The sequence below is a fragment of the Sceloporus occidentalis genome, unplaced genomic scaffold (assembly GCF_023333645.1).
Source record: "Sceloporus occidentalis isolate IW3139 unplaced genomic scaffold, rSceOcc1.0.p SCAF_7, whole genome shotgun sequence".
NCBI lineage: Eukaryota > Metazoa > Chordata > Lepidosauria > Squamata > Phrynosomatidae > Sceloporus > Sceloporus occidentalis.
The window spans coordinates 29,547,590-29,563,376 of NW_028316987.1; the positions used below are offsets into that span (position 1 = coordinate 29,547,590).

At 38.9% G+C, this 15,787-nt stretch overlaps 1 protein-coding gene across 8 annotated transcripts in view; it reads left to right on the top strand.

Moving 5' to 3' along the window:
* LOC149309467 (histone-lysine N-methyltransferase EZH2) overlaps positions 1 to 15,787 on the top strand; it is a 204,488-nt gene that overhangs the window by 92,908 nt on the left and 95,793 nt on the right. For all 8 annotated transcript variants that reach the window (XM_089532509.1, XM_089532507.1, XM_089532508.1 and 5 more), the window contains 5 exons: positions 268 to 437; positions 2,043 to 2,137; positions 7,649 to 7,689; positions 10,664 to 10,789; positions 12,541 to 12,719. In XM_089532509.1, the coding sequence (XP_089388635.1) occupies positions 268 to 437; positions 2,043 to 2,137; positions 7,649 to 7,689; positions 10,664 to 10,789; positions 12,541 to 12,719 (611 nt within the window). The remainder of the gene's footprint in view (positions 1 to 267; positions 438 to 2,042; positions 2,138 to 7,648; positions 7,690 to 10,663; positions 10,790 to 12,540; positions 12,720 to 15,787) is intronic.

Sequence of the window (15,787 nt, forward strand, 5' to 3'; positions counted from 1 at the left end):
AGGAAGTACATTTCTATACCACTTACCGATGTACTAAGCGGCTTAAAAGTGTAAGTTAATTGCCCCCAACAAGCTGGGTACTCATTTTAGCGACCTAAAATCCAGAGTTCCTGGCTGGTATTGACTTCATAACCTTGTGGTTTGTGAGTGAGTGGCTGCAGTACAGGCATTTAACCACTGTGCCACCAGGGCTCCCTATTTGCAAACTGATGGGTATTTCAACAGTCTTGGAAAATTGCTTCAATGTTCTCTTTTGATATTTTGCAGAAGCAAATTCTAGATGCCAGACACCAATCAAGATGAAACCAAATACTGAGCCTCCTGAGAATGTTGAGTGGAGTGGTGCGGAAGCATCCATGTTCAGAGTTCTTATTGGTACCTACTATGACAATTTCTGTGCAATTGCCAGATTAATTGGGACCAAAACATGTAGGCAGGTAAGAACAACTGATTCATGTTTTTAAAAATAGTGTAGCAATAATAAAAACACCTTTTTAGAAACTGCCAAGTTCTCAGTGTTCATAGAGTGTTCAAACACAGTTGTTTTATAAAATATGCCTCTTTGCATTGCCATTAACATAGCTTTGTCTCATTTAGAGACATGGACGTCTGAAGGAAAATAGTGGAAAATTGGGGAGAGAAATCTAGTTTTTTTTTCCTCATAGCCTTTTTTTCTGGAAAAATTGATAATTAAAAAAAAGGGGAAAAAAGAAAACATAGTTTGTGGAATATTTTATTTTAAAATGAATAAGAAAATGTTTGTTACGAGATGTTCTAATAATTACTCATATTTTTACTTCTCCCAAATTATTTCTAAAAGCTATGTAACAGGTGGACTTACCAGATCAATTCTTTGTCTTGGTTTGTCTTTTTTTAAATTTGTTTTTATTTGTTATAAAATTATATATAAAAAACCGCTTCAACATAGTCTACAGAAAAAGGGTTATTGTACAAGCAATAATCCTTACCAGACAAGTAAAAATTTATCACTTCCAAATGTACGCTCTATAGCTGGATCTGATTTGTTGTGTTATTTCATGTTCTTATTTTAACATCTTGGCTTTTCGGTCATCTTTCATAGTTATATACTACATCATATCTCTGTGTTAGTTACTGTAAGCATACTGGATTATATAAATAGTTAATTGTTTTAACAAAAGTTCATCTGTATCTTGTCCATGTATTTATTGTTTTCTACACTTCTTTCCTTTACTTCCACTTTTGTAAGCAAAATGTCACTAGAGGAAACCATCCCTCCTATACCTGCTTTATATCTTTATTATTTAGAAGAGCAATGAGTTTGGGAGTCCCAAACCTCCTCCTTCTTATGGATGCATCAAAATTTCCATTTAATTTGAGGTTTTTTCCTGTTCCAAACAAAATTCAAAATGTCTTTTTGCCATTCTTTTAGGGGGGAATCGCTCATCAGTATTGGAATGTTCTGGAATAAGAAATTCATTTTGGGCATCTTGGTTTGTCTTTGAATCAGAATGTTTTATGTCTGTGTGAGATGGAGAACTGGAGAAGAAAAAAAATCTATGTCTGAATGATGTGCATTGTTTCTTCTTCTGATTCTGTAATTCTGTTTTTATAAGTTTATAAGAAAAATAGATTTCAAGGCCTCCAAATTTCTGGAACTTCTACATCTCTAATCTGGGTACTAGATACTGGATTTAAAATAAAAATAAATTAATTGCATTAATAGCAGACATGTTGCTTTACATATACAGTCAGCCCTTCTTATCTACATATTTTTTTATCCATGGATTCAAGCATCCACGGCTTGAAAATATTTTAAAAATATATAAATTCTAAAAGACAAACCTTTTATATATTTTACTATGCCATTATATTTCATGGGACTGGAGTGTCCACGGCTTTTGGTATCCACAATGAATTCCGGAACCAAGCCCCAGAGGATACCAAAGGCCCACTGTATATACAGACTTAACCATACTTGAAAAAAAATCCCTATATGCTACTGGAAAATGACTGGATTTTACAAGTGATGAAGTAGTTACATGGATTTCTTTTTTCTACAGGTGTATGAGTTTAGAGTAAAGGAATCCAGTATTATTGCTCCTGTACCTGCTGAAGATGTTGATACTCCTCCAAGAAAGAAGAAAAGAAAACACAGGTAAACCAGTTGAATAGCAGTCATCTGGCATAAAATCATAGAATTGGAAGGGCCTTATAGGTCATCAAGTTCAACCCTTGCTCAGTGCAGGATCTCCCATCTAAAGCATCCCCAACAGGTAGCTCTCCTGCATCTTTGAAGATATCCAGAGAATTAGACCCTACTGCCTCTCCAGGCAGTTGGTTCCATTGCTGAACTGCTCTTACTGTCAAGAAATTCCTTTTAATGTTCATTTGTTCTTCTGTAATTTAAAACCATTAGACCTCTGAAGCAGCAGAGAACAGATCTGCCCCCTTTTCTCTGTGACAACTCTTGAGGGTTGTCAAAGAGTACAATCATGTCACTGTTCAGTCTTCTCTTCACAAAGCTGAACAAGCCCTGCTCTTTCAACTTTTCCTCCTTTGTTTTGTTCTCCGTACATATTATCATTTGTTGACAAATTGGAGTGTGTCCAGAGGAGGGCGACTAAAATGGTGAAAGGTTTGGAAACCATGCCTTATGAGGAAAGACTTAGGGAGCTGGGTATATTAGCCTGGAGAGGAAAGCGGTTAATGGGTGATATGATAGCCCTCTTTAAGTATTTGAAGGGGTGTCATATTGAGGATGGAGCAAGCTTGTTTTCTGCTGCTCCAGAGACTAGAACACAGAACACTGGATACAAGATCCAGGAACAGAGATTCCACCTCAACATTAGGAGGAACTTTCTGACAGTAAGAACTGTTCAACAGTGGAACACACTTCCTTGGAGTGTGGTAGGATCTACTTCTTTTTAGGTTTTTAAACAGAGGCCGATTGGCCATCTGTTGGGGATGCTTTGATTGTGATTTCTTGCATTGCAGGGGGTTGGACTGGTTGGTCCTTGTGGTCTCTTCCAACTCTACAGTTCTGTGATTCTATGATCTCTGTTGCTCTTCTCTGAGCCTGCTTCAGTCTGTCTAGATTCTTCTTAAAACAAGATGCCCAGAATTGAGCGCAGAATATAGTGGATCTGTTACTTCTCTGTGTGTGGAAAACAAGTATTTATCTTTTTAAAGGGAAAAAATAGCAGAAGCTGGAAATATTACATTTTGGACTACAGTTACTGGCTGTATTAACTGAATTACAGTCTAAAACATTTTCAAACTATATAGGATAAAATATAGGATAAAAGTATACTTAAAAAGGAGTGTCACAGGTAAAGGAACTAGGGAATGACTAAACAATTGTGAATTTTCGCCGTAAAAAGCATTTTGATGTTTGTTTGTTTTTTGGTATGCTTGTGGTCTGAATATAAGACTTTTTTCAGTACCTGATTATCGGGCCCTACATGGCCATAAATCTCCAGTTAAATTACAAATGTAGTTTTATGCAACCATTGCAAGTTACAGGAAGAGATCTGAACACAACTCTATTCATCCCCTTACTCCCTGGTAATTCAGAAATGGCTAGTCTGTTGGGGTTGCACTGCTGAAAATGTAGGTTTTGGGAGAGACATAACTATGACTGCCAGTGCTCTTGACGCAGGATCATTGCCACCTGTAACCAGTGTACATAAATATGCTACTGGTCCATGGCACATTGAGGGGAAAATTATCAGCCCCCACATCAGTTAAATTGAAATATCTTGTAGATAGACAGTTGATATCTTTATATGAATTTCTTCTATTCCAGCCCTTGATTCTACCACGTAAATAGAAAGTAGTGATTCATAGCAATGACACTGGAAGGAGGAAGGACACTGATTCTAATGTCAATAATTTTGTATACCCTTTTATCTTTAGAAACCATTGAAAATTATGGACAAGCATATGAATTGATAAGACTCAAAATCATTTTGATAAATGTAAAAAACATTATGGTCCTTAACTGAGATGTGCACTAAAGTGAATTGGGAATTCTACAGACATAGAATTTCTTAATATTGAATAGAGCTAGTGAATATTCAATAAAGCAAAGGGGATTACTGCTTAATACCTCAGTGGCCATCCTGTTCAAACATTTATTTTTGTCCTCACAAGCCAGGAGAAGCCAGGCATAGTCAGACAAGCATTCTAGACTTTAGGAGAGCTGATCTCAGAAAACTTAGAGAAATACTGGCGGCAATCCCATGGTCAGGAATACTAAAAGAGAAGGGAGTTCAGGATGGATGGGAGTTTCTCAAAAGGGAGATACTGAAGGCACAATTTCAAACAGTTCCATTGAGGAAGAAAAATGGGAGGTGTCTCAAGAATCCAGGATGGATGACTAAGGAACGTTCAACTGAGCTAACTTTTAAACGGATGCATAAGAAATGGAAAAATGGGGAAATCACCAAAGGGGAATTCAAACAAATAGCTAAAGCTAAAGTGCAGAATGAACTCACGCTTGCTAGAGAGGTTAAGAACAATAGAAAGGGCTTTTTTTGGATATGTCCGCAGCAAAAGGAAGAAAAAAGAAATGGTAGGGCCACTGTGTTGAGAAGATGTCAAAATTCTAACAGAAGATAGAGAAAAGGCAGAATTACTCAACACCTTCTTTGCTTCTGTGTTCTGAGAAAAGGCAAAGGGTGCTCAACCTGAGGATAATGGAGCAGAGGACAGAATAGGGGAATTTCAGCACAGAATAAGCAAAGAGATAGAACGGGAATACCTTGTTAATCTAAATGAATATAAGTCTCCAGGACCAGATGAACTACATCCAAGAGTATTAAATGAACTGGCAAATGTAATATCGGAGCCATTGGCAATAATCTTTGAGAACTCCTGGAGAGCAGGAGAAGTCTCAGTAGACTGGAGGAGGGCAAACGTTCCCATCTTCAAAAAGGGGAAGAAAGAGGATCCAAACAATTATCATCCAGTTAGTCTGACATCGATACCAGGAAAGATTCTAGAGCAGGTCATTAAAAAGAGAGTCTGTGAACATTTAGAAGGCAATTCCATAATCACAAAGAGTCAACATGGGTTTCAGAGAAACAAGTCATGCCAGACAAATCTTATCTCTTTCTTTGATAAAATTACCAGCTTGGTAGATGAAAGGAATGCTGTGGATATAGTATATCTTGATTACAGTAAGGCCTTTGACAAAGTTTCCCATGACATTCTTGCAAACAAGCTTGTAAAATATGGGCTAGACAACATAAGCCCTCCCTCCAGTCCATCTGCCTTGGTCCAGGCCTCAGAGGGAGAGAATAACCACTGGACCTCATCCCCTTTCCCACCACCATTCCCTTCTCCTTTTGTGTTGTGTCTTTTAGATTGTAAACCAGAGGACAGGGAACCGTCTAATTAAAAATAATAATAGTAAGTTGCTCTGATAGCCTTTATGGCTGAAGGGCGGGGTATAAATACCATAAATAAATAAATAAACAAATAACTGTTACATAGATTTGCAATTGTTTGACCAGCCGAACAAAGGGTGCTCAACAATGGCTCCTTTTCATCCTGGAGAGAAGTGATCAGTGGGGTCCCACAAGGCTCTGTCCTGAGCCCATTGTTATTCAACATCTTTATCAATGACTTGGATGACAGAATTGGGGGCATACTTATTAAATTTGCAGATGACACCAAATTAGGAGGAATAGTTAATACTCCAGAGGACAGGATCAAAATTCAAAATGACCTGAATAGATTAGAAAGCTGGGCCAAAGCTAACAAAATGAAATTCAACATGGAAAAATGTAAGGTACTGCACTTAGGGCGGAAAAATGAAATGCACAGATATAGGATGGGGGACACCTGGCTGAATGAGACTACACGTGAAAGGGATCTAGTAGTCCAAGTAGACCACAAGTTGAACATGAGTCAACAGTGTGATGTGGCAACTAAAAAGGCCAATGCAATTTTAGGCTGCATCAATAAAAGTACAGTGTCTAGATCAAGAGAAGTAATAGTGCCACTGTATTCTGTAGCATGTTTTATGTTAATTTTATAGTTTGGGAGGGAGGGTTAGCTCAGGGTTTTGTGAGTTTTATTGTTTTTATATTGTATCATAAACTCTGTTGTTACCCGTCTCGATCCCCAAACGGAAGAGGCGGGATATAAATATATTATTATTATTATTATTATTATTATTATTGTTATTATTATGCCTTGGTCAGGCCCCACCTGGAATATTGTGTCCAGTTCTGGGCACCACAATTCAAAAAGGACATTGAAAAACTGGAGTGTGTCCAAAGGAGGGCGATGTCATATTGAGGAAGGAACAAACTTGTTTTCTGCTGTTCCAGAGAACAGGACCTGGAACAATGGATGCAAGCTCCAGGAAAAGAGATTCCACCTCAACATTAGGAGGAACTTCCTGACAGTAAGGGCTGTTCGACAGTGGAACTCACTCCCTCAGAGAGTGGTGGAGTCTCCTTTCTTGGAGATCTTTAAGCAGAGGCTGGATGGCCATCTGTTGGGGATGCTTTGATTGAGAGTTCCTGCATGGCAGGGTGTTGGACTGGATGGCCCTTGTGGTCTCTTCCAACTCTACGATTCTATGATTCTATGGACTGAGCTCCCATGACTAGTCCCAGCTTCTGCCAACCTAGCAGTTTGAAAACATGTAAAAGTGCAAGTAGATCAATAGGTACCACTTCATTGGGAAGGTAACATTGTTCTGTGCTGTCATGCTAGCCACATGATCACAGTCATCCTTGACAACACTGGCTCCATTGGCTTACTAACGGAGATTAGCACCACTGCCTACAGTTGGACATGACTAGACAAACTTGTCAAAGGGTGATACCTTTCCTTTGTCTTCAAGTATTATATCCAAAAATGTGTCTCTTTAATAAGTAAAATAAGTATTGTGTGGAATGGCTCCATAGTGAATAAAAATAAAATAATTATGTACAAAAAGGAAATGAAAGAGGTTTTCCTGTTCATTAAAACATTTCTTGTTGGTTCATTAATTTAAGCATTTGTGCTTTGAGGGTGTTTCATTTGCTTTGGGGGGAAATACAGTCACATTCCTTAAACATTTGAAATGCTTCTGAAAATTTGTTTTATTTGGTCTAGCAAAAATTAACTTTTTGGAAATATACCCGCTACAAGATTTTGAAAGAGACTGGTGAAGTATTTGTTATCAACAGACACTTGACCTTTGAAATCCTGTCACATAACTTTAATATGATTAAATGTTGTAGGACAGGATAGTGAAAGTATTTGTTCAGGCCAGTTTCAAAGCAAAGTTAAGATTTCTAGTATAATTAATAACGTTGTTACAGGATGTTTTACAATGTACAGTGGACCTTTGGTATCCACTGGGAATGCCCATGGATACCAAAATGCATGGATGCTCAAGTCCCATTATATACAGTGGCACAGTAAAATAGTGTTCCTCATATAAAATGGCAAAATCAAGGTTTGCTTTTGGGAATTGATATATATTTTTGAATATTTCAAGCTGTGGATGCTTGAATCCCTGGATAAAGAATCCATGGATGCAGAAGGTCGACTGTAATTGTGGGAAAGTTGTTTTTTTTTTAGATTTTTGGGATTTAAAAATGATATCAAAATAGTCTCATTCAGTACAGCCTGTCAGCTTTAATGTATGTTTCGGTTTTTACAGGTTGTGGGCTGCTCATTGCAGGAAGATACAGCTAAAGAAGGGTTAGTATCTTACCTTTAGCTTTGTGACCTGAAAAAACTTGTTTTTTTTTCCAAATAATGAAGGATAATCCTGAACTACATGGGGATCAAGAATCAATAAATTATCCAGCCCAGTAAATCTTTGTGGCCAGGTGGACTCCATTATATAGAGAGATTCCTTGTCCCTCAGGACTTCCCTGCTCACTTCCATTAAAGTGACCATAACACCCATACAATGCAGCATGGGCACAGAACAGCTCCTTGAATGAACAGGGAGGTCCTGGTGATCTTGGAGACTACTTTTATGTTTATGTTGCTACTTTTAGGTTTATAGCACAGGTTGGGAGGTAGGATAAGGCAAGATAAAGTTGTGAACATACTATGTTTATGCAGCAGTGAGTAGATATTCTGTGTTACTATAACTATAGAAAAATGTAAACTGTTTGATAGAACATTGAATGTAGATCTTTAATGCTGATAGGGCATAAAGTTTCATGAGCAGGATAAAGCAGCAGAAACATTCCAGTGGGCATTCTGAATCTAGTGGATGTGGTTGTTCACTGACTGGCATTCAGTCTGCTATGTTGTCTTGTGGGCAAATGGAGAGATGCATTGTGTGGTGTAGTAGTTTGAGGGTTGGACTGAGATTCTGGAGACCAGGGTTGAAACCCATGCTCCACCATGGAAACCCACTGGCTGACCTTGAACAAATCACTTTCTCAGCCTTAGATGAAGGCAAAGGCAAACTCCCTCTGAACAAATCTTTTCAAGAAAACCCTATGATAGGTTCACTTTGGGGTCCCCATAGGTCAGAAATGACTTGAAGGCACACAACTACAATTGGAATGTCTTATGCAACCACCTAAAAACACCGTCAGCAGAACTAGCAGTTAACCCTGGCATGCTGTGCCAATCTTATTCTAGCCTATATGCTACTTTAAAAATAAAATAAAATCCAAAGCCTGATAGGTAGAGTACACAAACTATATTTATTTCTCTGTTATTCAATTTCTGTATTGCTCTTCATTTTAAAAAAAGAAAAACCTCACAAAGCAACTTGCAAAGAAAGTAAAGATACAAAACACAGCCACTTGTTAAAAAAAAAACCCTAAAAGGTAGTCAAACTTAACTGTGGAAGCAAGATCTAATACAGCGTAAAAATAACCTAGAGGTCTGTGTGAAGTAGCTAAAGAAATCAGCTAAAATGAGTTACTAAAGATGCTTGATGAACTGTGGAAGGCAGGATATTCCATAATAAAGGGCAACAAATGAGAAGGTCCTTGCTTGGGTCACTGCTTCGTGGGTGTTGCCTACAGGCAGGATAATGAGAAAAGCCTTTTTTCAAAGATCTGAAGTGCTAGCATCTACTGAGAGCTGGCACTGAGAGAGGTGCTGCAACAAGTATTTGGGACCCAAATTATTATCTGGGTAGTGAAGGGGAGCAATCCACATAACCAGGGTTATCTCCTCGTATGTAAGCTCAGCTTGCAGGAACCCATTAGATTTTCTTCTTTCCACTGTCAACTCCCTCTTTTCTCTCTCTGAGTTTTTATTTTCCCTGTCTTGTGAGCCAGAACTTTATACCTACATATGTCTTTTTAAAATAAGTGTGGCAGCATTCCTTTCCTCCCTTGGCAATGACCAAAGCCTGTCTGGATTTACCATGCTTCTGCAGCCTTTTCCCCACCATTCTATACCTGGTGGAGAGTGAGAGAATCACAGAAGCACCTGGCTTCGTTCCTGTAGCCAGGTGCAAAATGATTACTTCATTCACTTTCGGAGGCCTCTGACAGGCTGCAGTAGATGATTTGATCATTTTACATCTGGCTAGACACTTCTCCAGTCTTTCCATTGCTCTCCATCAGGCATAGGATGGCTGTGGGGGCAAGGAGAGGGCTGCAGCAGCTCTATGGTAAGTCCAGGGCTTAGTGAATGGCTACATGTATGCAGCTGTATGCAAAAATATTATGCTGTACTGAGCCATCCAAGATACCAGCCACAGCAATAACATTCAGAGACCACAGTGAAGGAAAAGTTGGTTACTGTTAACTGTTTTTGTTGGAGTGGTCATCTACATTTACACAAACCATCATCCCTTCAGCAACAGAAGATGGGTGCTTTCTTTTCATCCTGCCATGTCAGATGGTTTTTTGATCTGAACTGATGGCAGCATGAGCATGCATGTAAAGGAGAAAGATTCGCATTAGTGTCAAAATCTCAAAATGTTCCTTATTGCCTTTGTGCATGTACAAACATGAGCACTCAGGAAATCACGGATGTTGGTGATCTTTAGGCACCACACAGAGCAAGCTTTATAGCTAGAGAAGGAAATTTGTCCAATGGCCCCTTTGGCACCCTGTCAGGGACCTTCAGATGGTATCCTTAAAGAGCTAAATATTGCTGGGAAAAGTCAGGAATAGAACAATTAATGCTATTAAAATGCTCTATATTTAGTTTTTGTTGGAAGATTTTTGCATTCTCTTTCCCCCTCCTGAGATAGATAGGAAATTCTTGCATGCAACCCCCCCCCCCCAACACATTCTTGTTTTTTAAGTAAGAATGATCTTATTATGTATAGGTTTATAGATTTATTGTTAAAACTAATTTTAAAATATGATGGCTAGGTTAAGATTTGAAAGGATATATTCAGTATAATAGAACTACAGACATGCAAGTTGGAAACCATAGTTCCCCTATCTTGCCTGTTTATCCTTTTATTTTTATTTTTAGTAGATTTATATTTTAGTGTGATTTGTTTCCCCTATATGTTTGTTTTAGGTATGTAGAAATGTATTATTCTGATGTATTACTGTTAGTGTTAGCATTATGGTTATTGCTGTTTGCAATTTTAAAAATTTAAAAAAGAAAAAGAAAATATGCTACAGTGTTTGGTGGCAGGTAGTTCGGAGAGGAAAGCATTCTAATTTTTAAATTGTTCAAAGGTACAGTATCAAGTTTCCTCTTCCTAAAGTCTTCTAAATAATATTTTTTTCAGATGGGTCATCCAATCATGTTTACAATTACCAGCCATGTGATCATCCACGTCAGCCTTGTGACAGCTCGTGTCCTTGCGTCATTGCTCAGAACTTTTGTGAGAAATTTTGTCAGTGCAGTTCAGAATGTAAGTGATTTGAGAAAATGATGGGTTTTTTCTTAATTTCTATTTTGGAGAAATCAAGTACACAGGATTTAAGTTTTGTGGAAAGTTTCATATTTTCTGTGGGTTTTTTGAGCTATGTGGCCATGTTCTAGAAGAGTTTCTTCCTGACATTTCGCCAGCATCTGTGGCTGACATCTTCATTCTCTGAAGTTGCCAGCCACAGATGCTGGCGAAATGTCAGGAAGAAACTCTTCTAGAACATGGCCACATAGCCCAAAAAACCCACAAAAAACTATGGATGCCAGCCATGAAAGCCTTCAATTTCGAACTTCCTATTACTACTATTGATGTTATGTGCTCCCCTGCCAGTTGTGAATAGAGGACATATGTGGGAAGTTCTTTTTGACTGAAAACAGGAAGAAGGCATAAGAGTTTTTCTTCCCTGAGTGCTCTTTTCTTCCCTTCTCATGTCATTGTCACTTATCCATGCCAATTATTTAAAAAATAGCTGTGTAGTGTCAAACCACAAGACAACTATGACATCTAGTTAGGCCTTGTAAAGAAAGAATCACCTCTAAGATTGGAAAGCCAATGCTTATATATTCAGAGGTAAGTCATTTTGGATCCACTGTGTTAAGGAACTGCAAAAGTAAGAAAAGGCTGTGTGTGTACTTAGTATGCCTATGTTCTTAGTTGATTTTTGTCAGTATCTTTGCTAATGATATGTTGGAAGAAAATAGGCACTAACAGTATACAGTTTGCCCTCTGTTTTGGCAGGGGATCCGTTCTGGACCACCACCATCACCCCCGCAAAAACGGAGGTTCACACATATTCAAACCCCATAGGCTTGAATGGGGCGTGCTCCCATGCGCACACCCTGTGTGTGTGTGCTGGGCATGTGTGTCATTAGAAGCAGAGGAGGTTGCCCCTCCGCAGATATTCAAGATCACGGACCTCAGATCTGCTAGTTAGGAGGATTGACTCAAGGAGTTCACTCAAGGAGTTCATATTATTCTTATTATAGTGGACCTTTGTTATACACTGGGGTTTGGTTCCAAAATCTCCCGTGGATAACAAAATCCATGGATGCTCAAGCCCCATTAAATATAATGACAGCAAAATGGTGTCCCTTAAGAAAAATGGGGAAAAATGATATTTGAAATTTATTCTTTTTTTGAACATTTTCAAAAAAATCCGTGTATAAGAAGGACTGACTGTATTTTAATTATATCACATTCTTATTATTTTAATTACTCTTCTTCCAGTAAGAGGTGAAACTGAATTTTTTTAAAGCAGCATATATTTTGAAGTTGAAGAATTGAAGCATGAAAAATAAAGATAATTTAATACATTGCCTTTGTGATATATTTGCCAGCCCAGTGCTTGGAAGCTCCTTTGAACCACTGGTCTGTTATTTGAAGACATTGTTGTAAAAAAGGGGAAAAAAATCCTTATGAAATTACTAAAACCCTGTGGTTGTTTTGTTCAGTGATATGTAAATAAAGTCACAATCTGTTGAGCGGATCTGTTGTGAGAGAAGCTGAGATTTATAATTTTTAAGTTGTGTATTTCATTTTGATGTTTTTGCATAAGCAACTGGAGTTCAGCACCTCAGGTGTTTGTCTCAGGCATCAAAATAAAGGCTTGTATAGGAAACTAGCAGTTATGGCAAACTAGCAGTAAGCAGTTGTCTATTTATTTCTCAGGCCTGTTCCACTGAAAACATAAAGATGGTTCATTTTTCATATTTTGATTTTTCCCCTCCTTCTAGGCCAAAACAGGTTTCCTGGATGCCGATGCAAAGCACAATGCAACACAAAGCAGTGCCCTTGTTACTTGGCTGTACGAGAATGTGATCCAGATCTCTGTTTAACTTGTGGAGCAGCTGACCACTGGGATAGCAAAAATGTGTCTTGCAAGAATTGCAGCATTCAGCGAGGATCAAAAAAGGTGATAAATCTTTTTAAGCATAGCAAACATTCATTATCTCTGTTAGTACCCCAAAATTTAGTGAAATGTTTCTGTTTTATAGAACAGGGATGTGCTAGAGCAGGCCTGCACAACATAAGGCTCGCAGGCCACTTGTGGATCTCCAAAGGAATTTTAGGTGTCTCGTGAGGATGTCAAGGCTCCACTGCCTCCTGGCTTTCTCCCGGAAAAGAGCTGGGCTGCAGAGGAGGATGAAGAGCAAATGTGTGCCCCCACCCCCACCCCGATGAGCCTCCTCCACAGCCAGGCTTTTTACAGAGAAGGCCAGGTGGCAGAGTAGAGGAAGGGTGAATGCTTGCCCCTGAGCCTCCTCTGGAGCTGGGTTTCTCCAGTGGAGAAGGCCAGGCTGCAGAAGAGGAGGAAAAGCAAATTTGCATCTCTCAAGTCTCCTCCGCCACTGGGCTTTCTTCTGAGGAGAGGAGGATGGAATTAATATTAATATTTATGTTGTTGTTATTATTGATTAAAATAGTTTATTCATTAATTATACCTTTACTTGGAAAGTGAGCCACTAAAAACCTATCTGCAGCCTGGAGAAGTTTAGTGTATTTTAATTTTGGCCCCTACCTACTGCCAAGTTGTGCAAGTCTGTGCTAGAGTTCTCTGTGTCAAGAAAGTGGAAATCAATTTCTACTTAACATGACACTTTGCATTACACCATTTTATTTGGAAACTCCAACTCTTATGATTCTATGAATCTTTGTGGTGACAGGTCCTGTTTCCTCTCTCAAATGGAGGGTAATTTACACTTCCATTATTAACTACTTAGTTAATGCAGCAACAGGTGTACAGTGTGCCCTCCCCTTATGTGGGGATCCGTTCTGGACCCCTCTGTGTAAGGAGAAATCAGCGTATGCTGAAGCCCCATAGGAACTAATGGGGCTCGTGCCCGTCGCGTGTAGTGGCACAGAAGTGCACATGCGCCATGGGTGCGCACCCCATTACTTCTTCAAGGGCGCACAATGGGCTCTTCTGGCACAGCTTATACACTGAAAGCTGCGTTTGGCGTAAAACATGGGCATGCTGTATATGTAGTGATATTGCATGTCATTCTAAATGCAATATTTTTCAATAGATAATTTACGCAGATCATTGTAATTGGAGTGATTATTCATGTTTGTAGGACTATCATGTTACCATGTTACACTTGTGTCTAACAAGTTTAATATTTTAAAAACAGAGTTGTTAGCATTGCTTTCAAATTAGGATTGAATGAATTAGAGTTGTCATGGTTCACTGACTATATTATTCATTGGAAGATTTACAGTGTTATAGTTTCATGTAGAAAATGAAATGAGTGTCAACAACAGTAATAAACTGACATTTTATTGCATGTAAATACTTGGTAAAATGAAGTGGATTTTGAACAAACAAATATGACAAGTGGACTAGTTTTAATAAAATAAATGGTATAGTGGATGTACAGGCTGTATGTCCTTTGTTCTTTGCAAGTGGTTAGAGTAGTGTATTTCCATGAGTCCATGTCTCTTGCATGTCTTTGTGGACCTCACAATTCAATGTTGATTTTCCTTCATAACAAACATTAAAAAATGAACTAGTTTTCTCATTTAAAACTTATATACTAATACTTACTGAGGTATGTGATCTGTGTTGCTGCATTTGTAGCTGTGATTAGGAATGCCTAATTTGATACTCTGCTGAAATAGTTCTTAAATAGATTGTTGTGTGTAGATTGTGGCATGTATTTGAGAGTTGTAGGAGCTGGTACATAAATACTGTTCTGGAGAGAGTGGAGCAAATTTTTAAAGGACTGATTGTAATGTGAAAGCTTAAGTGAGGAAGATTGTTGTAGCAATTTATTTCATTTAAAATGTGTTTGCTTCAGTCAACATGGTTAAACCACAGAATTAAAGAAGAACTCTGACAGTATGGATAAGCAGTAAAGCCATGGAGCCCTTTAGGAACTTCCCTTCTCTGGTTTGTCTTCCAGTGAAGGAAACCAAGAACAAACTATGGATTCTTTTTCTGGTTTGTTGGGGTATGTAGCATTGGGTGGGTGCACTTCGGCTCTGTGGGTGATATCTGTTTATTGAGAACATGATAAATTGGCTTATGTTTTGTGACTTTGCCTGGTATTTTCTAAATATACTCTGTGTTCTTGCATGTCAGCTGTGATACACTTTATATTGCTACATGAACAGACAGTTCCTGGGAGTGCTGGGCAATATCTTGTTAGTGACATATGTATGCATAGGTGTGGCTTTTGCATATGTATATCTGTTTGTAGATGGGCTGCAGAGGGCAATTCTCTAGCCTGTGGTTCAAAACCATTCTCCACTAGCAGCTGCCAAGCTCCAGAAGATCCTGTTGCTGTGGTTTTTTTTTGGGAGGGGGGGAGTTCACACCACCAGCTAGGCTGGTTTCCAAAGGGAGGGAAAAGGAGGGTGCACTACAACTGTGAGTGTACCCTTTTTTCTACCACTTTTGAATCCCCCCCCCCATCTCCCAGTAGGTAGCAGCAGCAATAGCGTTTTCCAGGGCTTGAAAGAGGGTATAGAGCTGGGCGGACTATATTCAACATACTTGATACAGGATTTTGGTCATTACTTGCAGAGGTAAACCTGCTTTGACTCATAGAATCATAGAGTTGGAAGAGACCACAAGGGCCATCCAGTCCAACTCCTGCCATGCAGGAACTCACAATCAAAGCACCCCCGACAGATGGCCATCCAGCCTCTGTTTAAATACCTCTAAGGAAGGAGACTCCACTACACTCTGAGGAAGGAGTGTGTTCCACTGTTGAACAGCCCTTACTGTCAGGAAGTTCCTCATAATGTTGGGGTGGAATCTCTTTTCCCGTAGCTTGCATATCCATTGTTCTTCGTGGTCTCTGTGAATCATACAAATGGATTGTACTGGGCCTGCGTAGTGCTGTTCGGAAACTTCTGGAATCACTGGGCAAAGTTAACTTTGCAACTTTTAGCAACTTTTTGGCGGTAGCTCTGCCCATCCCTTATAAAGCCCCTGGTTTCCCTCTCTTTCCCCAGTTCCTTTTTTCTGCCGCGTTA